The 26576-nt window shown below is 32.6% G+C and overlaps 1 protein-coding gene across 1 annotated transcript in view; it reads right to left on the bottom strand.

Moving 5' to 3' along the window:
* Positions 1-22729, bottom strand: part of LOC149904963 (uncharacterized) — a 98892-nt gene extending 76163 nt beyond the window's left edge. Inside the window, exons 1-2 of the mRNA XM_090106738.1 lie at positions 22569-22729; positions 5355-5435 (exon numbers count right to left, since the gene is read on the bottom strand). Coding sequence (XP_089962864.1) covers positions 5355-5435; positions 22569-22592 — 105 coding nt within the window. The 5' untranslated portion in view covers positions 22593-22729. The remainder of the gene's footprint in view (positions 1-5354; positions 5436-22568) is intronic.
* Between the last annotated feature and the right edge of the window lie 3847 nt (positions 22730-26576).

Raw genomic sequence — 26576 nt, 5'->3', positions numbered from 1 at the left:
AGCCTTATAAAAGGTCACGTAGGTTCGACACTAGCTAATTCTAAGACCTATAAAGGGGAATGGACGAAATTCCATTTAGCTAAGCACGGCCAGGGGGCCTTACCGTAACAGTGGACCTTCGTGGAGTGATGATAACATTTATGTTACACTAAAGTATTACATTTTACACAATATATTTAACATTAACACATTATTGCGTACATTTGTATTTTTAGGAATTACAACTGAAACAAAACAGCTAAAGCCAATTTTTTATCCAATGCAAGCGTCTAAATGAAGTATTAAAGATTTTTATAGAACGCTATAGAAACTATAATAAATATCACCATACAAGAAGACTCTCCCAATTTCGATCACTCCTTCGTATCCAATATAGCACGAGTTTTCTAAATAGGGTATTATAACAACAGTAATTAATTTATCAATCATCCCAGTGAGGGGTGAGGACGCAATGTAAGCTCGTAAAAACATAATCAAAGTTTCATTGCTCGGGACGTGTTTTATGAGTTTTATCCATGCGTGCAATCAAAATTTAAATAGATATGTGACACGGATAAGGTGTTTTTAGGAAGTAAATTTTCACAATTTGATACCAAAATTTTTAGTGACAAATTGTGACTTGAGTAATGTAAAATTCAAGACCAATATTGTTAAAAAAACTAATTTTATTAAAGTAAATTTATCCGGATGAAGATATTTTTTATTATTTTTTAGTAATATTCGTTCTGATTTGATTTGCTCTATAATTAGCGACGCGCAAGCCAACTTGACGACGCGACGCATTGAACCAAAGCAAAGTCAGTCAGTTTCTAGCACGCGTATATAAAAATTAATGAAATACAAGCAGAGCTGTGTCAGGAACTAGTATGTCTATAAGAACAATCTAACATAGGTACGTTCCGTATTATCAAAGATTAACGACAAACCATCACATCAACTTTTAATATCCTCCATTTTATGGGATAATAAAGTAAGAATGGAGAGTTTTGTTAATTTTAACTTTTATTATTATTAATATTCTTTATAGCATTCTAGCAGATAGGACGGGTTAAAAAGATTTACGAGAAATAGCGCCTAATCACTTGCAATACAATTTTAACCTAACAACTTGTTTAATATTTTTTTACGTAATCAACGTATACAAAACTTTAATATAAAAATTGAACCGTAAACGAAATACTGCACAGATACTATTTTCAGTTACAAAGATAGAATTTATTATATTGCGTGTGCAATGCGGACGAAACTTGAAAACAAATATTTTAGGTAATTTTAATTTAAAACAACCATCACCGCGGGCAGCGTCTAGTCACTTAATTTAAACCCTACAAGTACATTTATAGATTTACTACAGTGCACTAAACATACATCGTGTAAGTCTCAGTGAGCTGCAGTAAAAGATCGTTTAGGTGGCGCGGCCTCGTCCTAGTCTAATTTACCCAGTCGTCAGGGACGGAAGACCAACCAGCGTGGAACTTTGAGTGCTAGGGATGTTCGCAAGACATCGATAAAATGAGACAATTTCGAAGTACGACAAAAATACTTTATGTAATGCGTCTTGTGCAACGGAAAATTAAAACCCTTCAAAATTAGCAAAACTTCGATACAAAAAAAAGAAACTAATATTTCTAATATTATTTATATTGTTAACGTGCTTAGTATGTAAAATCAAAGAATGCGATTAATTATAATGTTGAAATTATATGAAACTTAGTCAATTATATCCGTAGTAGAAGATTATAAGTTATTACATTATTAGAAAGCCCTTTAAAGTTGCCAAATCAAGTTATATTTCAATGGAAATACATATAGATATCCATCTTTATGCAAAGCGAACATAATAAATGATTAGGAAAAAAGTACCTATTTTTAATTTACAAAATTTGTTTTCAAATTCATTCCAATGCAATGAGACAAACGCTTTAGAAAAGGGGTGAACAAAATCGATAAATAAATAAATAATAAAGAATTTATCGATACAAATCCACGCCTATTTATATCTGTCCCACAGGCGCCGTAGCGGTGCCGCGCAGATTGGATACAGAACATTTGTTACGCTACGAGTGCTACGACGAGCACTACGAGTGCTACGGACGACTCAAGGTCGACCAACAGCCTGACAATTACGGCATAAAACAATTTATGGATATAAATGCCTTTCTTTACTATAATATCCTTAAACAATTCTTTGTTTAGTTATCCGGAATAATATACCGTATAAATTAATATTTTATCCTTCTACGTAGTTCTGAATATTTTAATAGATTCGACTTCGTATTATTCTATCAGTTTAATTGTATCCCAGAAGAAAATTATAATAAATTTGTTATTTCTTTTCTTCCGTCACACGAGTCTAAAAAACATAAAATCGAGAATATCTTTGTTAATTTACGCTCAACGCTGAAAGAATTGTTGAAATACGAGAAGACAATTCGATTCTCATAATTAAATGAAGTCCAGACATACCTACACTCTACAGCTTTAGCAGACGGAAGTTGTAAAAAATATTAATATTTCCCAGACGGCATTATACTAGGCCCTACGCACAAAGGCTTTTGATTTGTCCGAGCTTTTGCTTTATTTGCGACTGGCGAAACGAGACAACCACAGATCGAATATAAACTAGACGGCGCAAGTGCGTCAGTCACAAGGAAATTCGAGCATTCTGTTTGTTTATGACGTCACGAAAACAATACAAGCCACTCAACTTTACGAAGTTTTGAAATGAAAATTTTAATCTTCTTTTACAAACAATTATTATTGCAACTACATATAATGTTGGTTGTAATGGTTCTTTGACGTTTCTCCTAATTAAGATAAAATGCATAAATCTTGACGTTATTTGTCAATTTAATAAGATTTAATTATCACAGAGAACGATCCCAGACGCACTCGACGTTATTAGAAAATTAAAAAAACTATGATGAATATTAAAACTTTGTATCTATTTGTTTAGTATCTATCCAGTAACTAGTCAATCTATGATCTGTGGCGACAACAGATTAATTCCTGGAGGCTCGCCAGGATGATAGCCGACGTTTAGAGATCACTGATGGAAACATACAGCTACTGTTTGTTTGCCAACTATCTGTTGATTGTAACTAATCCTTTGACAAACAAAAGGTATTCAGAGGAGCAAGTAACTGTTAATACTGCTAAATGAAACGTAACAAGCTAATCATTATTTCTCGATTTGAACAACACCATAATCAAACATGTCTACACCAAGGGCGCCACCCTCCAATGTCCCCAACCCTACCAACCAATCATCACTTTCATGCAAACAGTAATTAACTACTCGTAGCCCTATGGAATCGGTCCTTTGCCTCGAGTAATTATAGCAAAAACGGGCCCACTACGAGCCCTAGGGAACCTGCCGGGTAATGACCTCCTAAGTAATTTTAAAACATGCTCAATAGTGCGTTTTGTGCCAAAGCGCTTTGCGGCGACGATATGCGGTAGAATTTTGTTCTGAACTTAAATTTACATGACGGACTTTCATATGTAAAACTTACACTTACTTTATAAAGTTATACATTAAAATTTAAATTCTTATCCCTTCCTGACATAACCAGCGCCATATTATATTATTTTTATTTTAAAAATGTATTGCCACAACTCAAGTTCAAATACCTAAACGTAAGTTTAGTTAAGTACATTAAGTGCAATATAAAAGTTTAATCCGCAGCCTACGGAAGCTTTCGCCAGAACTTCACAACAGCTTCGCAGACACAACTTCGAGTTTCTTTCCGTCTGGTAAACTGTGTGAACCCAAAAACTTAATTCTTTTCAACATTTTTACTATTAACGTTAAGCCAACTTTGTGATTATAAACTCGGGGATTTTTTTGTAAATTCAAAATTCAACATTCCAAATTGATACCTTCTTACAAGGTCAAAATAACTTCTGACATCTATGGGAAGGCATGGCAAAACATAATTCTCACGTAAATTATTTAAAAAGCCAAATCATAATGTAAATTTAAATTTAAATTAAGCCCAGGGAAATTACATCTCAGTCCTCACATCACACATACGGAAGGTTTATGCAAAGATCCCACCCATGATTATATTATAATTACTCGGGTCGGATCTAGCCGGCACACCCTATGTTATAACCATTATCCACAACAATTGAGCTATGAACTTTACTGAGCTCAAAACTGATGTAATGATTGGCATGTATAATGTATTGCGTATTGCACACGTTATAAAAAGTGTACCTGTTAAACACAATGATGTTTCATTGTACCTACATGTTTATACGCAACACGTAACAAGGCTGCATTTAATAGGTATGTGAAATCATAAACTATAATGTCACTCATAATTATTGGTCAAAAAAAGCATTCCTGTAGATATAGGAACTTCATATAACTCACACAGGAGTTACCCGTAAATTATAGGAAGGTCAATTACAAAAATTATACTGTAATTATAATAAATTAAAATTAAAATAAATAAACCATCCCATTTTTTCCATTTTAAAAGGATGATTCTTTTATGTAGGTACAGCAGTTCCCAAAAACCAAGCCCTAGTTTTATGATCACAAAACCATTTTGCATTATGAAAATCTATGGACAGTTGAAAACCGCCGTGCCGAGTGTAACAAATTCAAACCCTAACTCAATGGCCAAAAATTTAAATCAGAATATCGTTGTATTTTAGAAGATTTTCGAGAATCTTTGCGCTGCATTCAAATGTAAGCTCAGCAACTTTGTAAATAGGATATAAATTTGAATGGCATACAGTGTGTGGCCTACATGGGCTGAATGGTGGAGAAATGGGACAGGTTGTAAAGGGTTTTGGAGATGAATGCGCTTTGGGAGCGGACCTCGGCTCGCTACAAATGGCGGCGATTTGTTCGATCACCTTGTTAGCCGATTATTGATGGCACATGACTCGCATGAAGTTTGCGAGATGGAAATTTGTGTAAATCGTTACATATTTTGTCTGCTTTATGATTTAGGAAAAAATTGGAGGATAAACTGATTTTGACCGGTGTCTGGTTGCAACTTGCAATACACAATAGCCATTTAATTAATAATTTATCAAACTCATCTGCTTGAATGAACATTATGTACTTGTAAATTCTCTGTCTGTGTATATTTCCTAACATAGAGAAAAAAATTCACTGCGCAAAGAACCCATAAAAAACTTAAAATTACTTTAGCGTTGCAAGTTTCTAATATAATCTTAATTCTTGAAACTTAAACTAAAAGTAAAATTAATTAATTACCTATAAAAATTTGGAATTCGCACAGCATTTATGATTGTTATTTGATAACCAGTACTTATAATAACCATACAAATAATTAATAACTATTAAGTATCCTAATTTCTGAAGAACTAACCTTCATAAGATGCAGTCTCCGTGTGACGGTGTCGACTCGCGCCGCGTGCTCGCCGCCTGCCGCCGGGAATGAACCCAGGTACTGCAACAAGCCACACATCATTTTAATTATTTTTTAACTAATGATCTTTTTGGGAATTATTTTCATTGTAAGCATAAAACAAGACATTTTCAACAGACATTATTTCACTTCTTTTTAGTACAAAATCAATTTAAATAAAAAAAATATAAGTATCACGATTCAGTTAATTTACAATAAAGTTGACAGCATATTATACACAGTATGTACAAATGTACATAAGTACAACTTACTTAAAATCTATATGCATTAAAATTTAAGTCACAATAAATCCAATCTGAATGGTTGACACCATGGATACGCTCACAAAAATAAAAAGTAGGGCTCTCTGCAAAACTGCAAATGACTCGCTCTTCTTAAAAATCTCCCTTCAGCAATCAATGTATCATTATTATCGATCATTGCAAATATAGATAATTAAATATTAAGTCTAACTCTCAGTTTAAAAATTGTGTTTTTCTTTCAAACATTTTTGTAAGTAGAAATTTTAACTTAAAAACATAAATTATGCAAAACATGTAATAATTTTAATTAAAAGCTGGTACTTATATAAGACCTCTTAGCTTAATATTTGAAAATTCTTTCTTCAGTAAAAAGGTGCATTACTTCTGGATTATTTCAAAACTAAGTATATGCATGGACTAATAAGATTCTATTAGTCCATGGTATATGACAATATATTTCTTCCCTGCTTCCCTACTACAGGTTTATTTAACTTGACAGAGAAGTTCCAAAGGTTTGTAACCACACCACCTTGCTGAAAAATAAATAAATTGTTTAAATATCCTAATATAAGCAAGGAGGCAGTACATGCGCATACTATATTAGTGTAAGTGTACAGTATTTGATGATCTTGTAAAATAGAAAAAACCACATCATATGATTGATTTAACAATTACATCCCTTCTTGCAATATCCATCTAAAAACTTAACGACAAACTGTATAACTGAAAAAAGATTGATAATGAATACATCTTGTGGATAATGATAAATTAATATGTAAATGAAAATATAATTATTCTTTGATTAAGTATCTTCACACATCTCGTAAGATATACGAATTACGAATCCATGCTTTTAACACTAATTAAAGTTGATCGATGATCATTGATGATTTGATGCACATTTTTGTTTTATCGAATTCGTTAATCGTTCTATAAAATATTTTTTTTCTTAATTTGAATTTGGAATTGAAATAAGTTGTTACGGCTAGTAATTTATTTTGCAAATTGCATTGGAATGTAAGTACTGAAAAATTACCATTTTGGTTTGGTGCAGTTATCTGCATTTTCATTTAATTACGTTAAATATACGAGGAAAGTGGAAACGGCTCAATGTTTACAAATAAATAATAGGTAACGTAAAATAAGATTTAAACGTAAAACTGTCAGACGTCAGTGTCAAATGCTAACTGTCATTTGACATTTCCGTTTTTACTAAATTTTATTTTTATACCCTTGAAATCACAGCTTGAAATCAACTACGGCTCATAACAAAGGTAGAATAACTATATGAGTTTATTGCCATGATAAACGAAAAAAAAAAACTATATGAGTGGTGTGTCAATCAAAAATTTATAGATAAGTACGGTAATTACTTGCTCTGTGAGATACGCCCCGTTTTCCAATTACAGCACTAGAGCGCATTATGCGGCATAATGCTTAACGTTGAATGTTCGAAGCATTGCTGTAGTTGGAACTACAGCAATGCTTCGCACAATCGAGCACTAGAAAAAGTAATGCGCGTGAATTGATGCGTGCAATCGATTTATCGTTAGTAATTATTAATTGTTGGAAAAAAAATTAAAGCTTTCGTTTCATTGTAGTTTTTTCGAAATAATCAAAGTTAATTCAAATTGTGTTAAAAAATAAATATAAGTATGGATAAAGGTACAAACATTGAAAAAACTGTTAATTATGAAATAATCAAAATCCAAATTACTTAAAATAACCGTAAATATTTTTCAAAATTATTATGTATACCACTTTATTTACACATTAATGAGGTTATTGCTAACTCTATGAATATTTTTTTTTTCAACACTGAACTTAGCGCAACCTGCTGGCGTTTCACGTTCCAAATAAGCATCAGCATAATTCGGCATTGTGCGGCACTGAGTCGCATTATGCTCTGTAATTGGAAAACAGCCACGGTTAGCAGAGATCATAAAATAGTGATGATGAATGCCGAGCTTTAATTAATTTAAAGTTCTAAAACCCTTAGCATAGAATAAGAACAATGGCAAAAAATATACCAATATAGAATATTATTTTACTAAAATCGGATTTAATTACGTAGCTACTAAGATCAACAGATGGTTTACAGGATCAGGACGAGTGTTCCAATCAACACCAAATTAAGCCATCGCACACGCTCCCAGGGGAACTGTCACAACTCACAATATGTTTAATGGCTATAGTGACCCTAATTGTTGTAACACACGCTACATTAAATACAACATGTTGCAGGGGTTGGAAATGGGATGTTATAATGTGGTATGTTATTTATATCGATTGGCTACAGATTTATGATAAAAACATACGACGAGGCACGTTCGTTTATTATTACGTCTTATACTAAAATAACAATTACGTCTGAAACCTGGATTACGAGGAAATGGTCATAATAATATGAGATTACTAGTATGTAAAAATATATCACTGCATAATACGTAAAAATTGAAACATGTTCAGAATTATATTTATGTAACTATGTACGATAACAAAATTAATATTTTAATAATAGCTTGTTTTCTAAAACTGAATAGTCTTCAATTAATCAAAATGTCAAGCAGTAAATGAATTGTAAACAGAGCGTCTGCTGGCACAAGTTGCGGGTTTGAATTTAATTAAAACCCAAGCGTGTGCTGATTTAATGAGGATATCACTCGGCATGATGCATGCCGCATGAGGAAAGCAACAGCCTGCAGCTTTACTTGTATGCATTTATCGATCCTATATTATGCACCACAGTCCACAGAGCAAGTAATTGTTATGCACCTCCGAGGGTTATGTTTACATCTAGACATATGAATGTTTGTTACCTAGTAAATTAAATAAGTCATTTCTATTATCTTGTCATTTATATTATATTAGAATAAATTCGTTTAAAAATAATAAGAAGATGTAGGTATCTATTTATTAAAATGGTTTTTTGTAGTAACTACCTACAGTAAATGAATATCAGGATTCATTGGCAGAAAGTGCAGCTTTGTAATAACCGTATCTTATACAAAGTAGTAACTACCTAAGTAGTTATTGTAAAGCGAGTGGAACGCTCAGGCGAGTCCTTACACCCATAAGAAACCCAATCTTCAAGGAAACAGATCCGTTAACTAAGAGGCTTGCCTATTAGCATGTAGGATTATCGGCTGGACGTAAGTCGACCGCAGCCGACTCGGGTTACGTCGCTGTGTTCGTGTTCGCTTTAAATTGTGACTTTGTTCCCGCGGTCGAGAAATGAAGAATGCCTAGTTCCACAGCCTACCTAGTTCAATGGCATTGTTTTTCAGAAATGAATATGCTACTGTATTTTACTTGAACTTATGTTCAAATATTATTATTTGAACTTTTGCGCTTGTTTATGTAAAATTTCAAATTTTAAGTTAATAACTTCGTGGGCACCTCTATAGGTTGGTTTACTTTCATCAAATATATTCGCCACAGCGCCATCTATCATCACTATTAACAACAAGAGATAAATAGTTTGAGCGCCATCTAGCGGGTGGAGCATATACTAGAACATTGAAGGTTAGAACTCAAACCACTTACTCGCCAACCGATTTTTACGGTTTTAATGTTTCAGGAGAAAATATATAGATGGCAGCAAATCCTTTTTAATGAAGTTGAGCGTTTTCAAAAAAAAGTGTACCATGGCTGAATTTATGGATAAATTTTAAATGTTGCATTTTTAATAAAATTTTGATTTAGAAATTTTAAATATACATCATAGTAAGTGAAATTATATTTAATTGCTTGCAGATTAATATTTTGTTTTACGAGAAATCATCAAAATAAATTGGGACTGTGAAAAAAAGTGTCAGTTTTGCGACAGTCATCAATGCTCATGTAACTATTAACTACGAAGAAAGACGCAAAATATTTTGATTGTGTTACGAAGATTATAACATACATTATTTAAAAAATAGAAAATTGAAGTCGACAGATAATTAAAATTCCTATTAAACTAGCTTTAAGTTCTGTTTTGCCACAGCTGACGCCAAAGTAGCCGTTACTTTTACGATACTTAATACATTTCGATTAAAATCGGCAAAGTGATTATTTTATTTCGGAACAGTTAAACCATTTTCAATATTGAAATCAAATTATTTGTGTCCCCTAAAATAAAAAAATGTAAAAACTAAAATTTTTCTTGTCGCAAAACGGGGGACTGTCGCAAAACCTAAAAAATGTTATATGTAGGTAATTACTATAATATTGTTTGTTGTGGTTTGTTGCTTAGAATATAATTTTATGAAAACTTATTACAGGAGTTTCCAATACGGCTATTTGTCAAGTCCAAGCTGTCCAAGTCAATTTTATAATGTGTTTATCTGTTAAAATATTAACGAAAATAAACAGAGTTTTATTTTATTTTTATTTTATTTTATAAAAAATTATAAGCAGTCTAGTTTTGATCTACATTATCATTATATCGATATTTTCACAGGGTATACTGATAATGAATATATACAAATATAGGTATGTGTAAATAATAATATGTATTACCTGTATGAAAGTAAAATGTATATTATATATTATGTAAGTTTGTACTTACATAATATTAAGTGGATATCTCATTATTAAGTACAGTATTGTCCACTTATGTAATGTGACTAATGATATTGAGGACAAAATAAAAAATACGCAGTATCAAGATCGTTCAGTCCATTTTCCCTAGGGTTGCACACTCAAAATTTTGATTTCTCTAATTGCCATCAGATTCTGGTTTACTTATATCTGTCAACTGTGCCAGTACTTTATTTTATATATATTTTATAATACCTACTTATACCTGTATTCCTGTACTAATGAACAATAAATCTTTAACAATAACTACGTTCCGTTAAAAAATTCATTCAAGTCACGTCATGAAAGGTTTATCTATTTTAAATTCTTCAGTATTTGAATACAAATAAGGTTTTGGTCTGGAGTTTGAGTTGAGTTATGAACTGTGAGGCGAGTCTTCAATCTACAGAAGTGCCACCGAATTACTTCGACAGCCAGGGACAATCTATACCCTTTCAGCCAATTAAACTCACCATTATTCCTACAAAACAGTCGAAATAATACAAAATAAAATATTTTTATTTTTTATTGACTCCATATTTTAAATGAAGGTTTAGTCATGGACCATGGACTAATAAAATCAAGTATTTGTCTATGGTTTAGTGGAAATGAAATAGGTGCAGAATACATAATATAGGACATATCTTTACTGGGTTTGAAATAGATACTAGGTAGTGTTGGTCGGTTTAAAATAAAGTTATTTACACGATCAACAATGAATAGAGTATCGATAATATTAAATTACCGCTTTTGTTTATAACACGTAGGTACATTCAGTATACCTACACGGTACATTCGTATTGTCGTTTGTATGTGACCGACTCCGATTTTGACCCACTTTACACAGGCAGATTTAATTCTAACTTTGTACTGTACTCTTATCAAGTATCGACGACGATAATTTCATGAGTAGGTATAAGCGTGTTTTTTAAAACTATGTTTTAAAGTAGTACCACAGTATTACAATATTAGTTCCTTAATATTGTAATACTGTGGTAGTACAATGTAATCCGTAAAGATGTGTTGTTTTCCGCGCTAGCTATCAGTCACGTACCGTCAAAGATCGTTTTGCAGGCGCGGCCGGCGGGCGGTCCACTGCCATGCAAACTTGCGCAAACTTCCCCTCGAGACTCGAGCGTCGTTAGCTACAACTTTCATGGTAATTCCCAATAAATATTTGCGAAACTTTAACAATAGGTCGCGGAAAGATTTTATTAACTGCAGAGCAGTTTATAACATTTTGAAACGTGAAGTTTTTGAAACAGAAATGGTCGTACTAGATATTTGCGGCAAAAATGCAATAAATATCGAATATTATTCTAATTTAAAAACCAAAACCATTGTATGTTATTCTTACTAACTACCTGTAAATGCCGCTGCAATTATTTTGAAATTTAGTTTAATTAATAGGTACACATTTCCTATAAAAAGCTGAACGAAAACTACCTACCAATTGCTTCAGCAACCAAGTAAAATTTCTTGTAGGTAAAGTTTCACCCGTGAAGAGTGCGAACACTTCCATACATATTTAAATAGTTTTTAACTGATTCCATTCGAATCCATCATAGACAGTCGGCACTCAACTTGCCTCTTGCGATCTGAAGTTTTAATCAAAGAAGTTTCAAGTTGCACTCGATAATCCTCCACGCAAACTTAGCTGGTCCACCTACGGAATACGAGTTATATTTGTATGCTCAGTTTGCTGTGTTCAATACATTTCGTTCGATTGTACGCTTCTTAAAATGTAGAAGTTGAAGCAGCCATCAGTTTAATTCAAGAGGCTGTGCAGATTGCACTCGAAAATGTTTGTTGGGCGCGAGATAAACTTTGCATCGTGAGTATCCGTTCGTAGGGAAATTAGTTTAAAACTTTGATTAAGGGGATGGAATTGGTATTTTTAGTTTTTTTTCGCTGCTCTGCTGACATAGTAATATGTGGCTTGGTTGTATGGATTATTTTTCTCATATTCGTTAGTCAAACATGAAACACATCTGAATTTGTGAAAGTTGGTACTTACTTATAAAAAACATTTTAACTGGATCATGTACGAAGATTACTAATTATCATAATATATTTTATATGAAATCTTCTATTCAACTATCAGTCTTAATCTGATGCAAGAACTTTGAACTTTAATAATTTGATTTCATCTAAAAATAAATTACTTACTAACTATATCAATGTTAAGAAATTCAGTTTTGCTATTAGCGAAACTGATTTCTCCCCAACTGAATAATAATTAATCGCTACCTAGCCTAGAAGTTTATAATTTTCAGATCCCATAAAATTAATTTGATTTCATACAGGTATTAGGGTATATGAATACTTTATGAATTCGACCAATTGTTTTGGCTTCACAAATATATTTTGTCCAATTTAATTAAATAACACTGTATTAATAAAATCGGTGGTTGGGTTTGGTTCACAGTTCTTAAATTATCAAAATAGAGCATGACGCAGATGACTCTTTTGTAGTCTTATTTGATCACAGCAAAAACGTTAAAGTGAACATCAAGTTAATTGTACTCGCTATGAAATACTTCATCTTCTCACTTAGTTGGAAGTTAGTGAACTTTTTGCACACGTCAAATATCAAAGAACTAAAGCAATAGTGTCGGGTCGTTGCTAGTTAGGTATTCAAGGTGGCTCGCAAACTTTGCAGAAGAAATTGCTTTTAGTTTCCAATTGGCTACAACTTACAACTGCTATTTGAGAAAAACTTCAATTGCACTGCACCTCGTCATTATATTTTAAGTAGTTTTGAATTCTGAAATGTCCTTCCGTTCCTTTGATGGTTTACAGCGCCGTTTGACTGCGAAACTTGCCCACTAAATAAATTGAAGTATACATTTTTCAAATAGGGCTTAATGTTTGACTGTATGTTTATTTATTTATTTGTTAGCCTGGAATGACGTGATTCGAAGAACGAAAATATATTGGTGATAAGGTGACATATACATATATTAGTACCTGCCTGGGATTCCAATTTTACACTATTGCTTATGTACTTAACTACACGACACCTCAATTTATCAAAATTACACAGTGTCAATTGATTTTCTACATGTGCCCCGCGGTTTCACTCGCATTTCTTCGCTCCTACCTATTGGTCTTAGCGTCATGATAAATAAATAAATAAATATTATAGGACATTATTACACAAATCGACCTAGTCCCACAGTAAGCTCAATTAAGGCTTGTGTTGTGGGTACTAGGCGACGATAAATATAATATTTAATAAATACATATATAGATAATAACACCCAGACCCAAGAACAAATAATTGAGTTCATCACACAAATATTTGCCCTGACCGGGGATCGAACCCGGGACCGTCGGCTCAGTAGGCAGTTACTTTACCACTGCGCCAACCGCGTCGTCGTCATGATAATATTATAATGCAGCCTTTCTTAATAAATGGGTATTATCAAACACTGAAAGCATTTTTGAAATCGGGCTCTACTCGTATGATTTTCGAGATTAGAGCTTTCAAGGAACAAATCTTTAGCTTTAAATTTAATTGCTTGAATTTTCATAATATAAATAATAATATCATTCCAATTTCTTTCCTTTTGTAAAGTAGCCACAGACCACAGTCCCCAGAATAATATAATTTTGCATTTCTTTACATTTTCCTTACTTTAAGACAAGATTATTTTTCCACTTTCTTAACTGGAAAATATAATTAATGATATTCTACGTTATGATGTGAAATTACATTAAAAAATATCTTGTAACCTTTTCTCGTCCTTTGACAACTCTATTAAAGCAGGGCACTTCACAATCGCCAAATCTCTTTGAGCTGAAGCCCCAAATGAAAATAAAAACGTTTCGTGTTAAATAAGACTGAATTAAAATTTATGTTTTAATGTCGCTGGGGATTTTCTAGCTCTGTATTTTCTCGCACCTCTTTCATTCGTTTCAAAGGCTATAAAATATATTATATTATTATAATTATTTAACCGCTTTTGACAGTTCTTTAATTTAATTACTCACGTTATAAAAAGCGCATTTTCGTCAAATTGTATGGTGAAGATAGAAATATTCTCCAAACATGTTTTTATTATAATAAAAAATTGAAAACATTATTATCTGTGACATAATATGGAAAATAGAGACGTATTCTTTTGACGATAAATTGAATGAATTTTATCACAAACTTAACACAAGTCTTTGATACATTTAATGACGATTTTGTGTTTCTATAATTATCGAATAATTCAAATAATCTCCCGCGTACTGAAAATAAATTGAGCGTGTTTTATGATTTGCGCCGCCAGCGCCATCTGGCTTCGACTCATTTTCATATTATTTACTCGCAAAGTTCCAGCTACTTATCACCATTATTCGTACGGCTGCTAACACTTAGCGGATCATTCTAATGCACTAGGAGCCAGCTGCTGAAATCTCTACATCATGTACATTGACACATTGAAATTTGTGGTGATACGTAATCCTTGTGCGTAATCCTATGTACTCAACACGTTTTTCACTTTGGTCTGTCATGTATACTGAATTAAAATACTGATTACTTACTTTCATTCAAAAATCTAAAATCCTGATATACCTACTCAGACTTTATGTGCTTAAATATCTTCCAGTGCACTTGATGAATAGAAATATCAAATAAGTAAGTAAATAAATATGCAGTCCGGACTATGTATCCAATCAAATAGCAAATATATCACTAGCTCTCTGTCTACAACAATACAATGCTTCTTATTAAGTGATGGTATCTACAGGGAATTGATGGAATTAATTACCGAGTATTGTTTACGGAGCGGAAAAGGTTTTTACGCTTATTTAGATAAAATGGGGCTTATAGTGGGAACGGCTTCACTTCCTTTGTACACTAGACAATGGGAATAAATCACACGTAACAATTGCAAGCCTCGGACCAGTTGGAACTCAAGTTAACACAACAGACTATTTCAAGGTATGTTGTCACATTTTCGTTACTGTACGAAACTGAAACAAAAAGTTACTTTTCAGGACAATGATGTGAATATTTTTTTCAAATTAAGATTTGAATCTATCGTTTTATTGAAGATGTAGCCTGTAGGTACGTACATTCTCAATGTAATATATGATAACAGGTGGGGCTTTTTCTAAGTTTTGTCGTACATTTTAATACAAAGTTGTTGAAAAATACATACAATCAACTAACAAAGTAATGGTAAAATAGTGACTCCATCGCCTTCGGTCGGTTGCTTTCCAATTCTAAGCGTATTCTGGATGATCCCGAAGCCATTTTTCAGATAGCGTACTTCAAAATCCATTGAAAGACATAAAGTCTAGCAAAAATATCTGCAGACTGTTCGGTGCACGTGCGAAGCTGCATTATCGTGATCTATTGCATTCTTAATATTGTAATATCGGGTTTTTGTACATAATCACACGTTTTGCGAGGGAGAATTCGGTTGGAAAGAGAAATGTAGGTATAATATTCTGATGTAAAAACAGATTCATATAAATATTACGGTAAGATGATAATTATTATTGGTGCTTAAATTAAAATAAACTAAGAATGTATATAAGATATATTATAAACATAGTGGGACAATAAGTTCTAGCTAACATAAAGTCGAGATCAAAAAGAAATTCCACGAGGAATCACAATGCGTTAAGTGTCACAGAACATTCCTTGAGCTCTAGGCAATGCTTAGTTGTGCATTACTATATTTCGTATTTACTTTATGTGCAAAATGCGAACGTCTTTGTGTTCGGTGTTGATGGTTAAACCACAGCACCGATTTGGATGAAATTTTTAATGAATAGGAAAAGGCAGGTGATGGAATGAATAAAATGTGTAGTTGAAGAAATAGACTATGAAAGTTTTTGTACGTAGTTTTGTTAACAATAATTTTTAACACACATTTTGACTTGACTATATTTTATTTATTCTGTTAGTATTAATATTTTCATAAACTTATTACTTATTACTGGCAATGAATAACCTGTCAACGAATCATAAGCTGCATTTATAACTCCAATACTCAATAACTAGTGAAGTGAATTAAAATTACAAGGCTCAAGTTCGGCCACACATGGAGTACTGTTCTCACCTATGGGCTGGAGCACCCCAGTATCAGTTACTTCCATTTGACCGCCTTCAGCGTCGTGCCTGCCGCATTGTCGACCTACCTGAGCTCACCGATCGGCTGGATCCTCTGGCTTTGAGGCGCGATGTTGCGACTCTATGCGTATTCTATCGCATATACAACGGGGAGTGTTCTGAGGAACTATTTGCCTTAATACCACCTGCAGAATTCCACAACCGCACTGCCCGACACAAGCAAAAATATCATCCACACCACCTGGATGCATGGCGCTCGTCAACCGTGCGTTTCTCACGGCACTTCCTGCCCCGAGCCACACTCCTGTGGAACAAATTACCACCTTCCGTGTTCCCCAACCAGTACGACATGGGAACCTTCAAACAAAGAGCCTACACCTTCCTGAAAAACCAATATCCTTCTTAAAGCCGGCAATACGATCGCAGTGTTCCTAACGCTGTGATCGTCATGGGCGGCGTCTATCACCTACCACCAAGTGAGTCGCCTGCCCTATTGCCAGGGTTATTATAAAAAAAAAAAAAAAAAAAAAAATTTGCAAAGCCCATCGTATCGTACGTCGTCGGACCGGTCCATCAAGTGGTCTATAATTACACTCGCTCCTTTTATTGTGCGAGCCATTCACTCTCCTTTAAGGCTGTAATATTGTGATGTACTATGCGATGCCCGCGGCCGAACTGAACTTGGCCTTTGAAAATCTACACATTTGTACCCTTGACCTGATATAAACATCTAAGCTATTTGTAGATGAGCTATATTTTAGATTCTAAGTAGGAAAATGCAAATCAATGGCGATATATTATATATTAAAGAGGTTGTATAATTATTTACATTAGGTATATGTAAAGATAATGTTACTTTTTATTTATAAAATAAAAAAGAATGTTCATGACCCGGTTTTCGCGGATCGGTAGATAGGAATCCTGCCTTTTGCACTAAAGCGTAGATACCTTTCTGAACCTCTCAATTGGAATACTATGTAACAGCAGATTCTATCTATTGTGTAGGTAGGTGAGATATATTTTGAAAATTATATGTGGTATGTAGATTTAAACAAAAAAACTAATCTTTTTCCTCTTTATAAAATTACTTTAGATATAGTTTATTATGCACTTTTCAGTGTAATTTAAAAATATATAGATATAATAAAATGTCCAAAATCCGCTCTATCTAGAGCGCATTTAGATTTCGGAATAATTTACTATTTAGTGTCCAATTGTAATGCAAAAATGTTTAACATACATTATGCAAACATCATATTATGAAGCGTTCTCATGCTGTAAATTATTATAATAATACTTTTATTAACGACATTGCGTGAAATTACGTTTGTCAAACATGTTTTATTAATTATGCAAAGTAGATATTATTAATATTTCCTACTATGTATTGAATTGAACATTAAATATTATATAATATGATTAATTTATAAATAATGCTTTCTTTCATCTACTTAAATATTTTAAGTAGATAATGAGAGGTTTATTTTTAATCAGGCTTCCTTTTTTACCACCCGAATCAACTGTATGCCTGCTATTGTAATTTATAAATATTTGTCATATAATAAGAAAAATTATAATAAAACATTTCATGGAGATCATATGAACAACATTATACGCATTTCAGTTAAGTAAACATTTGTGGCCCAGCCAACTATTAACACTTAATTATTTATTTACCTATAAAACGATAAACGTAATTATAATTTTACGACGTACGTAAAGTTTAAGAGCTCATTCAGTTACAAGTAATTAGTATTATTAGAAGAAATGGAGGCACTGGGTCGCATTTGAATATTATGGAGTTAGTACTCGTATAGAAATTTTGCCACCAAATTAATTAGGCTCGTTTAATTTTGCTAGAGGAGTGAATGTATGAAATCTAATAGATTGATTTAAAACTGGATAAAGTATTCAAATTATATGAATACCTCCAATAATAGGAATAAAGAACTCTATGTATTGGTATATCGCTCTACATGATCTTCATAAATTCCTATTAAAAATTTAAATGCGTTCCTTTAAAATTATAGAGAAAACTGCATCCACATCGTATCCATTCAACTTAATTGAAATATAGGTCATATCAATACGCGCTAACAACGGTACCTATAACTAATGAAATAAAATGAATGTTGTCAGTATGTCAGTCAATGCGTCTTTTTGTGAGGTACAATTAGCCTCTGAGGGCCGAGAGGAATGCTGTCCCTCACTTGCACTGTCATCGTTACTATGAAAAAATGTTACGAGCGTACACGTATTGCATGCCTCATAAGCGAAGCGTTGAGGTGGGTACTACCAATGATATTTTATGTATAGATACGTTATATACTCACAATATATCCAAAAAAAATGCTTCATATGCAGTGTCAGGCACACACAAATACAATTTTCATTTTACTTAATTTATTACATTGACAGACTGTATAAGAGAGATGGCTCTAATAAAATGATATAAACAAAAAAGAAAAAGATAGTTTGTCACTTCCGCGCAGGTGTAAGCAAAAGTCATAAGAATTCACCAATTAAATATAAATAAACAAATAGTTGCCATGGTAATTGGCATAGATTAACGACACAGAAGGTTCAATGTTAAAGATGTTAGGTTTCCTGCACAAGTAAATAAATGTGACAATTTCATTTACTATTTTATGATTATTATGATGTCGTATTAAAATGAAAAAAAAATAAAAAACTTTTTTGGAGATATATTTAACTGTATTAAGTATTTATTACTAGCTGTGGTGTTCGTTTTCGGTCATCACATTTCACCCGATAATCACCCACTGCTGAGCATACTGCATATAGTCCTCCTTATGAACTCCATAAGGACCGATCTTACGCTATTCGTTTCAAGGCAGTTCCCGAAACCCGTACAAGGTCATCACTCCAACTTGTAGGATAATTATAATAATAGTGGTGCCTAGATGAAAAAAAAGGATGAAATAAAAGAAAGGATGAAGTATAAGCCTTTTTTATCTAAAACACAAATAAAATTTATGTTCAATAGCTATTTACAGAAAAGCAAATAGCATTTTTCGTCAGTAGCGATAATCTTTTCTTCAATGTAACTATACGTATATTCAACATCATTTTTGCAAACAAACATTTTTGCCATCACGATTTCATTGTATATAATAAATAGATATATTTGTTAATTATATGCACTGTGTGGATTTAAATATAAAATTAATCAAGTATTTACCCAAATTGAAATTAATAAAATAACCGTTCTATTTTCAATAATCGTGTCTACATGATAATCTTTGAACACAGTGTACGCTAGCTTTGTCACACTAGTGATTGAAGCAATGTTTTATCCCTTTCATTATTTCAATACACGTGTCAAGCAAGTGTCATTAATAAAGAATTGTAAATTGTTATTTTTACTCTTAAACTGTAATAATTTAATATATTTTGCTGTGATATGATATTCCTTTATCTTTCTTTATTTTTTTGCACGAATACGTGCACTTTCTGAACACACAGGAAGGCATTTTCGACAACTTTAATGTACCTATCGGCACATGCGCTCACTGGGACCGGTGACAATCTGACTGATTGCATTGGTCCCAAATAGGACCAATTCACGGAATCAGTTTTGGTGCGTTGATGACGTATCTACCTCTTGTTTCTATATATAATATCATTGGGTACTACTGTCACTTCGCGCAAAACATCTGATTTTTCAAACTTAAAATGTCTTTATGTATCATACATTGCACTTGTAAGATAATACATACACACACATATTAAGAAAAAACACTATTTTTAACGTTCATGATATTTTTGATGTCATTTTTGTTATTTAAACTAGTTAAAAAACAGTTTAAAAAAGTTCTGTCTTGGACGTCCGTGTGTCTGTATGTGCGGATCCTTTTTCTTGTTAACACGATAGCGACCGAAATACTTTACTAATCGAGTCTTTCTTTTTCTCTTACGCTTGAGTATGCTCAGGAATAGAACCCTTTCATTTTTCAGGGTCTGATTCGATGTGGTTTAATTGTTATTAAATAAACAAAAATAATAATTAATAAATATTTATTAAAAAAAAATTATGAGGCGTGCACTTTTGGATTTTCCAAATTATTGTAGTATTGAAGCACTTGAGATGTTTTGGTAATCTCTATATTAAGATTATTGACAAAATTGGTTTAATTCTGCGACATAGTAAAGTTTAATATCATCACATTGAATATTACATTGCAAAGGATCTTATTATAAAAATTATTTCTATAGCTGAAGAAAAATAAATATGAAACAAGATTAATCGTCGTAATATTACGCAAGTTTTAAAGTTTGCAAGTCTTATTTTTATATTTGCTGCACTATTATTAAAATCTTGTTAATTATTTCCGTAATTATTACGTTTAATATTTAAGTATCAAATTGCATACATTTTAATGATATTAACCCAACGAAAAATAATGGGCCGGGATATTAATTATTTAAAATTAACATTCAATTTCTTAATTTCAGTAAAACGTGCTTGTTTATAATTAATTATCTCTTAATTGATCATCGAGTAATTAAGTATACAATTATCTGTTTATTTTGGTCATTCTTTATGTTTAAAACATTAAGTTTGTTATTGGTACTAAACTGATTATTTTTCGCAGCTTAAGCACCTGTGCATAACTGTACATAATTATAGAGCTTTTTATTGTTCAAAGGTGTTTAACATAATTGTTTGAAGCGAGTTACGGAACAACGTGCGCTTCATAATTGTTGTTCTTAACCATAACAACGTACCTATTTTTATTTATATTATGCTTGAGATAACAAAACAGCATAGTGTGCATTTGTGGCGAAAATTAAACAGAAATGGTCTTAGTTTATTTCCTTTTTATAATTCCTGTTACTGTAGTTACTTTGTCGTTTTCTAAGATGAAAATTAAGAACCACTCTTTGAACACTAAAGAGAAAACAATTACTTGCAGGTTTCTATTATATTTTACCTTTGAGCTGGCATCATATACCTACTTCAAAACATTAAGGTTTTACATTCGAGAGGTAAAATTAGCTTTTTCCTTCATATTTATATAGATAAATATATATGTAGATGCAATCTACATTAATATCAAAATGGCTGACATTTACTTTTCAATCAATTAATAATCTTTTATGTCGGTATAAGTACAGGCTACTTATTGATTAGAGGGCTGTAGTTAATTATACCACAGCGTTGTATGATATTGAGGTTAAGAGGTAAGGGGAGAGCAGTCGACACAGATAAAAAGATACAACAGGAATATTTCCTTAGCAAATTATACTTACTTCTACCCATAGGCTCTATAATATTATCAAGTAATTAGAAAATAAGTCTCTTCGTGTAATTAAATTAGATCCTACGTAAAAGCCTAGAAACGGTGAAAATATGTAGTTTGATAAATTAATTTATTAAATATTTCTGAGAGAGACATTTATAATTTACGAAAGGAATTTATAAATATTGACTTTTCCAAGGACAAATAATATTGAAGTCGTTCTTGGAGAGAAATGTGTTTGAAATAAAGTAATAAAAATAAATGGGTTTATTAATTTAATACTTATTGTTATGACGTCACCGCCCTACATAATTATGTACTCAATACACTAAAGTAGGTCCTGGGCTTTCGAATTCATAATACAAGCGCTCTTTCACCTTATGACGACCTTCACGGTGAAATGGCACAGCTTTCTTTGTAATAAGATAGCACTGTTCATTTTAAATGATTCTAGAGTACTCAAGTACGTTGTATATTGTACGTTATACTCCAACTAATCATGAGATGGTGGCTTGTACAATGATATAGACGGTATTTTTTTTTCAACTGTTTTAATCCATTTGAAAATACTAAGTCGTGTGTTTTTGGTATATCCTAGCCAAGCATGATTTACTTATATTCTCTCTTTATTCTTAATTTACAACAGTAGTACAAACAGTTCTATACAAATACATAAAAAAGTGTTATGTGACAAATTTAAATAACAGCTTATTGTTAATACGCACGTGTTATGCGTATGATTTCGCAACGCCTGAAATTTTTTCACAAAATTCCCCGTGGCTCAAGCTTAAGTTTATTAAGTTAGGTTACTTTTATAATGGATAATAGAAACATTGGTTTTATCTGTTCAATTATTAAAATATTATTATTTAACGCTCTGTCTAATAACATTAAAAATATTGCATAAGATGCATTTCAAAACCTGTATAGCAAAAAAACCTATGTACAAAAACATACACCTTACTCGCAAACTTTAATATTTAAAAGCCTTTTTAAAAAACCATCATACCTTGGCATGGCGAACTGCCAACATGTTGCGATGTTGGCCACATCCCCCCACGGGCCAGGGGAGCACTACACAACACACATTAGCGAAATAAACAAACTGACGGACGCACGGACCGATGGACGGACGGACGGGGAGCGCGACCGGCGGCGCGGGCGCTCGCTGTGCGGGTGCGCAGCCCGCCGAGCTGGCTTGACTGGTCTTGCTAGGGTTGGCAACCGTAACATCAAATAAATTGGAACGATGACGAAGAATAAAAAAAATGCCTTCTCATCACAAAAGATCAAATTTATTAAGTAATAAAAGATCCATCCACAGTCGTTTAAGTATTTCTAAATTTAAAGTTTTTCTAAAACAGTTCATTATTTTATTATATCCTTTTAAAATATATCAACGAACGAAAAACGTTGATTTTTTTCCTATCAACTTTACTGAATTGTTGTAATAATTAAAATGTACTATATGACTCTAGCTATGAGATAATATTATGTTTATTAACTTAACAAATATAATACAAATGAAACTTCATCAAAATTTCTATTGCACTTACGTTTTATAATACTTGTAGCAATACACAAACAAGCAACTTTATAGCAAATCCGCGGATTACGAAGTTCTGCCTGACCTATAAACTAGAAGTAACAATGTCTGAAGTCAGTTACATCCAGTCATTGTAATAACCAACTTTATATTTGGCTGACAAACTTAAGGCGAAAGCTTCAAGTTATGCGCTACAAACAAAATGGCGTAATACCACGGTTTATCTAATGTCCTATCATCTTCTTACATAATAAATGAAAATTTGTTACGGTGTTTGTAACCCAATTTTGTTACACCAGCGTTATGAAACTTTCGCAGCGAAATGTTTCGTTTAAATTAAATTCGTGTGTGAGTGGCGGAGTAAATGATTATAAAAACGCGGCCTATAGCTTAGTACCATTTTTAAGTAAACGTAGTCCTCATTTAGATAAAAATTTATTACCTTTAAAACGAACATTAGTAAGTTCTCAACGGAATTCAACTTTGTAAGCAGAGGATACCTCATACGAGGTAACAGTTCGATGAACCAATCTGCATCTTAAATTATATTGAGCTAGCCTTTGTCGACATCTTGATGAAAGGCTCTATTCAAATCATCAATAACTTTCAATAATTGACCATGCACTGTGACTAGAATGAGGTTTAGCAATACTGTTGCCTGGGCAATGTTACAATGTTTAAACTTTTTTAACAGAAGACAACAATTATTGTAGGATTAATGTAATGATTTTTTTTACCAGCAATATATACAAATTTGCAGATAAACATCTATTTTATTTATATAGTAAAACAAACAATCGTTTAAAATATTAACTCGAATTTTATTATAAACTTAAATCTACGGATAATAAACTAAAAGCCTTCGGAAAAATAATCATGGAGAAAATTTCATAAAACCTTAACGATTGATACCTGACACATGATATAATGAACAACCGTGTAGAAGTAACAAAATATTACCATATTGTCGTATTATCGTATTTGAAATTCAAATGATTGCAAATCAATTTATTACATAATTTATTATTGATTATATATTTGTAGTATTTAGCAACCCTAGGCCTCGATACTCGGCCGCGCGCAAGGACCGGTCGGACCGAATTGTGATGTCACATCGGATCCTGCCTACAATTAAACGGGGTGAGTGACCTTTGCCAATATCGCCTCGCATAAATACAATGTATTCCTTGTATTTTATAAATTAATTACTATTATTACATTGCTTATAAAACTTCTTCATACGAAAAAGTAGAGTCATGCGCTGAATAAGGTTTTGTGTTTGACTTTTTGAATATTCCCTGATTGCAACTTCCTCCTTCGTTTTGTTCATTCTTTATTGTTTTTAGCGTAGAAATCGGTGTTCAATAAAATACAATTTAAAATGTGGTAGTGCAAAAATAATGCGCAATATTTTGTCTAATATTTTCAAAACTCATTATCCTCTACATTTTTTTTGCGCCTTTCATATAATCAAGGCTACAAAATAGCACACACAATAAGATAATTCTGTTCATAACTCCGTGATGTAACAAACATTAGGAGAGACGTCGAGACTCGCTGATTGCGCGGCGTCGCGCATTTTGTTCCCGGCTTCATTTGCGAAGACGGAGACTGCTCTAATGTCTTATTGCCTTATTCGTTGAGATTGTTACTTGCAGTTATGTATTAAGAGTGCGTATAAAGCCAGATAATTCTACGATTAAGCCCCGCACATTACGCGCCATGCCGCGCGCCCTCACAATACCCTCATACACCCGGCTCATCCAACGTACGTAAAGTTCATCGCACGCTAAATTATACACAATATTCTTCGCTCGTTCAACGCGTATTTTCGGTAGTTAGTAGGTATGTTGTCTAAAATAATTGTATAAAACAGTGAAGTTGAAATCATCACAAATTATGTAATATGTCTTTTTATTATTATTTGTTTATAATTATTAATGATAATCGATACATATTATAAAACAGTAAAAAAACTGTCTGTATGTAATATATAAAAAAAAACAATATTAGGGAAACAGTATAGAGCACGAATCCGTAAAAAAAGTCTGTCGAAATAGCGAGTATAGATACTATTTTTAAATAAACATACGCAGTCGACGACACACATTCCTCCAGAACTTTATTTTGATTAATTTGGTTATAGTCCATTGAATGAGTCCCTCCAAGGGGGGGTCTAGAGTGCATGAGTTAGTAACGTAAGATGTTTCTTCGGAAACATGTCAAGAGTCCCTAGGTAATAAACATACTAAAACCCCGGGCCACTAGGAGGAGCCCCGGAGTGGGGGGAGGGGGGAAATGGGTCCATTTTTTCATTTTTCGCTTAAATCTCAAAAACGGTACATGTTAGAGAAAAACTTTCAAGGAAAAATTGAAAGGCCATAAAATTATCTACAAGTTGTACCTGAATCATTTTTTCCTATATCCTACCGTTTCTTAGTTATACGCAGTAAAACATGATTTTGGCTCAAACAATTTCCACATCAATCGATCAAAAAATATTTCTTTCTTCCAAAAAACTCAAAAGTGCAACTTGTGACCGGTACTGATAGATTGCTCTTAATTAGGTCTATAATTGGTAAAATAAACACATTCCTCCATGGAAGCCTTTAGGAGGAATGGATTGTCAAAATATTATATTATGGTAGTTTGAGTTACTGAACTTGATCTTTTTATTTTTTTCTTCCAAAAAACTCAAAAGTGCAACTTGTGACCGGTACAGATAGATTGCTCATAATTAGGTCTATCATTGCTAAAAATACCAGATTCCACCACGGAGGCGTTTACGGGGAATTGAATTTTATCAGGGTAGTTACAATACATGAACTTTTTATTTTTTTTCTTCCAAAAAGCTCAAAAGTGCAACTTGTGACCGGTACAGATAGATTGCTCATAATTAGGTCTATCATTGATAAAAAATACCAGATTCCACCATGGAGGCGTTTACGGGGAATTGAATTTTATTAGGGTAGTTAGTTAAAAAGTTCATGTGTCGTAACTACCCTAATAAAATTCAATACCTCCTAAAGGCCTCCATGGTGGAATCTGGTTTTTTTATCAATGATAGACCTAATTATGAGCAATCTATCGGTACCGGTCACAAGTTGCACTTTTGAGTTTTTTTGGAAGAAAAAAAATAAAAAGTTCAAGTATCGTATCTACCCTAATAAAATTCAATTCCCCGTAAACGCCTCCATGGTGGAATCTAGTATTTTTATCAATGATAGACCTAATTATGAGCAATCTATCTGTACCGGTCACAAGTTGCACTTTTGAGTTTTTTGGAAGAAAAAAATAAAAAGATCAAGTTCAGTAACTCAAACTACCATAATATAATATTTTGACAATCGATTCCTCCTAAAGGCTTCCATGGAGGAATGTGTTTATTTTACCAATTATAGACCTAATTAAGAGCAATCTATCAGTACCGGTCACAAGTTGCACTTTTGAGTTTTTTGAAGAAAGAAATAT

This window comes from Colias eurytheme, chromosome 10 (genome assembly GCF_061535395.1).
Source record: "Colias eurytheme isolate Ceu_HAF_F1 chromosome 10, ilColEury1 Martin Lab GWU primary, whole genome shotgun sequence".
Classification (NCBI taxonomy): domain Eukaryota; kingdom Metazoa; phylum Arthropoda; class Insecta; order Lepidoptera; family Pieridae; genus Colias; species Colias eurytheme.
This window is presented reverse-complemented; position numbering and strand designations above follow the sequence as displayed.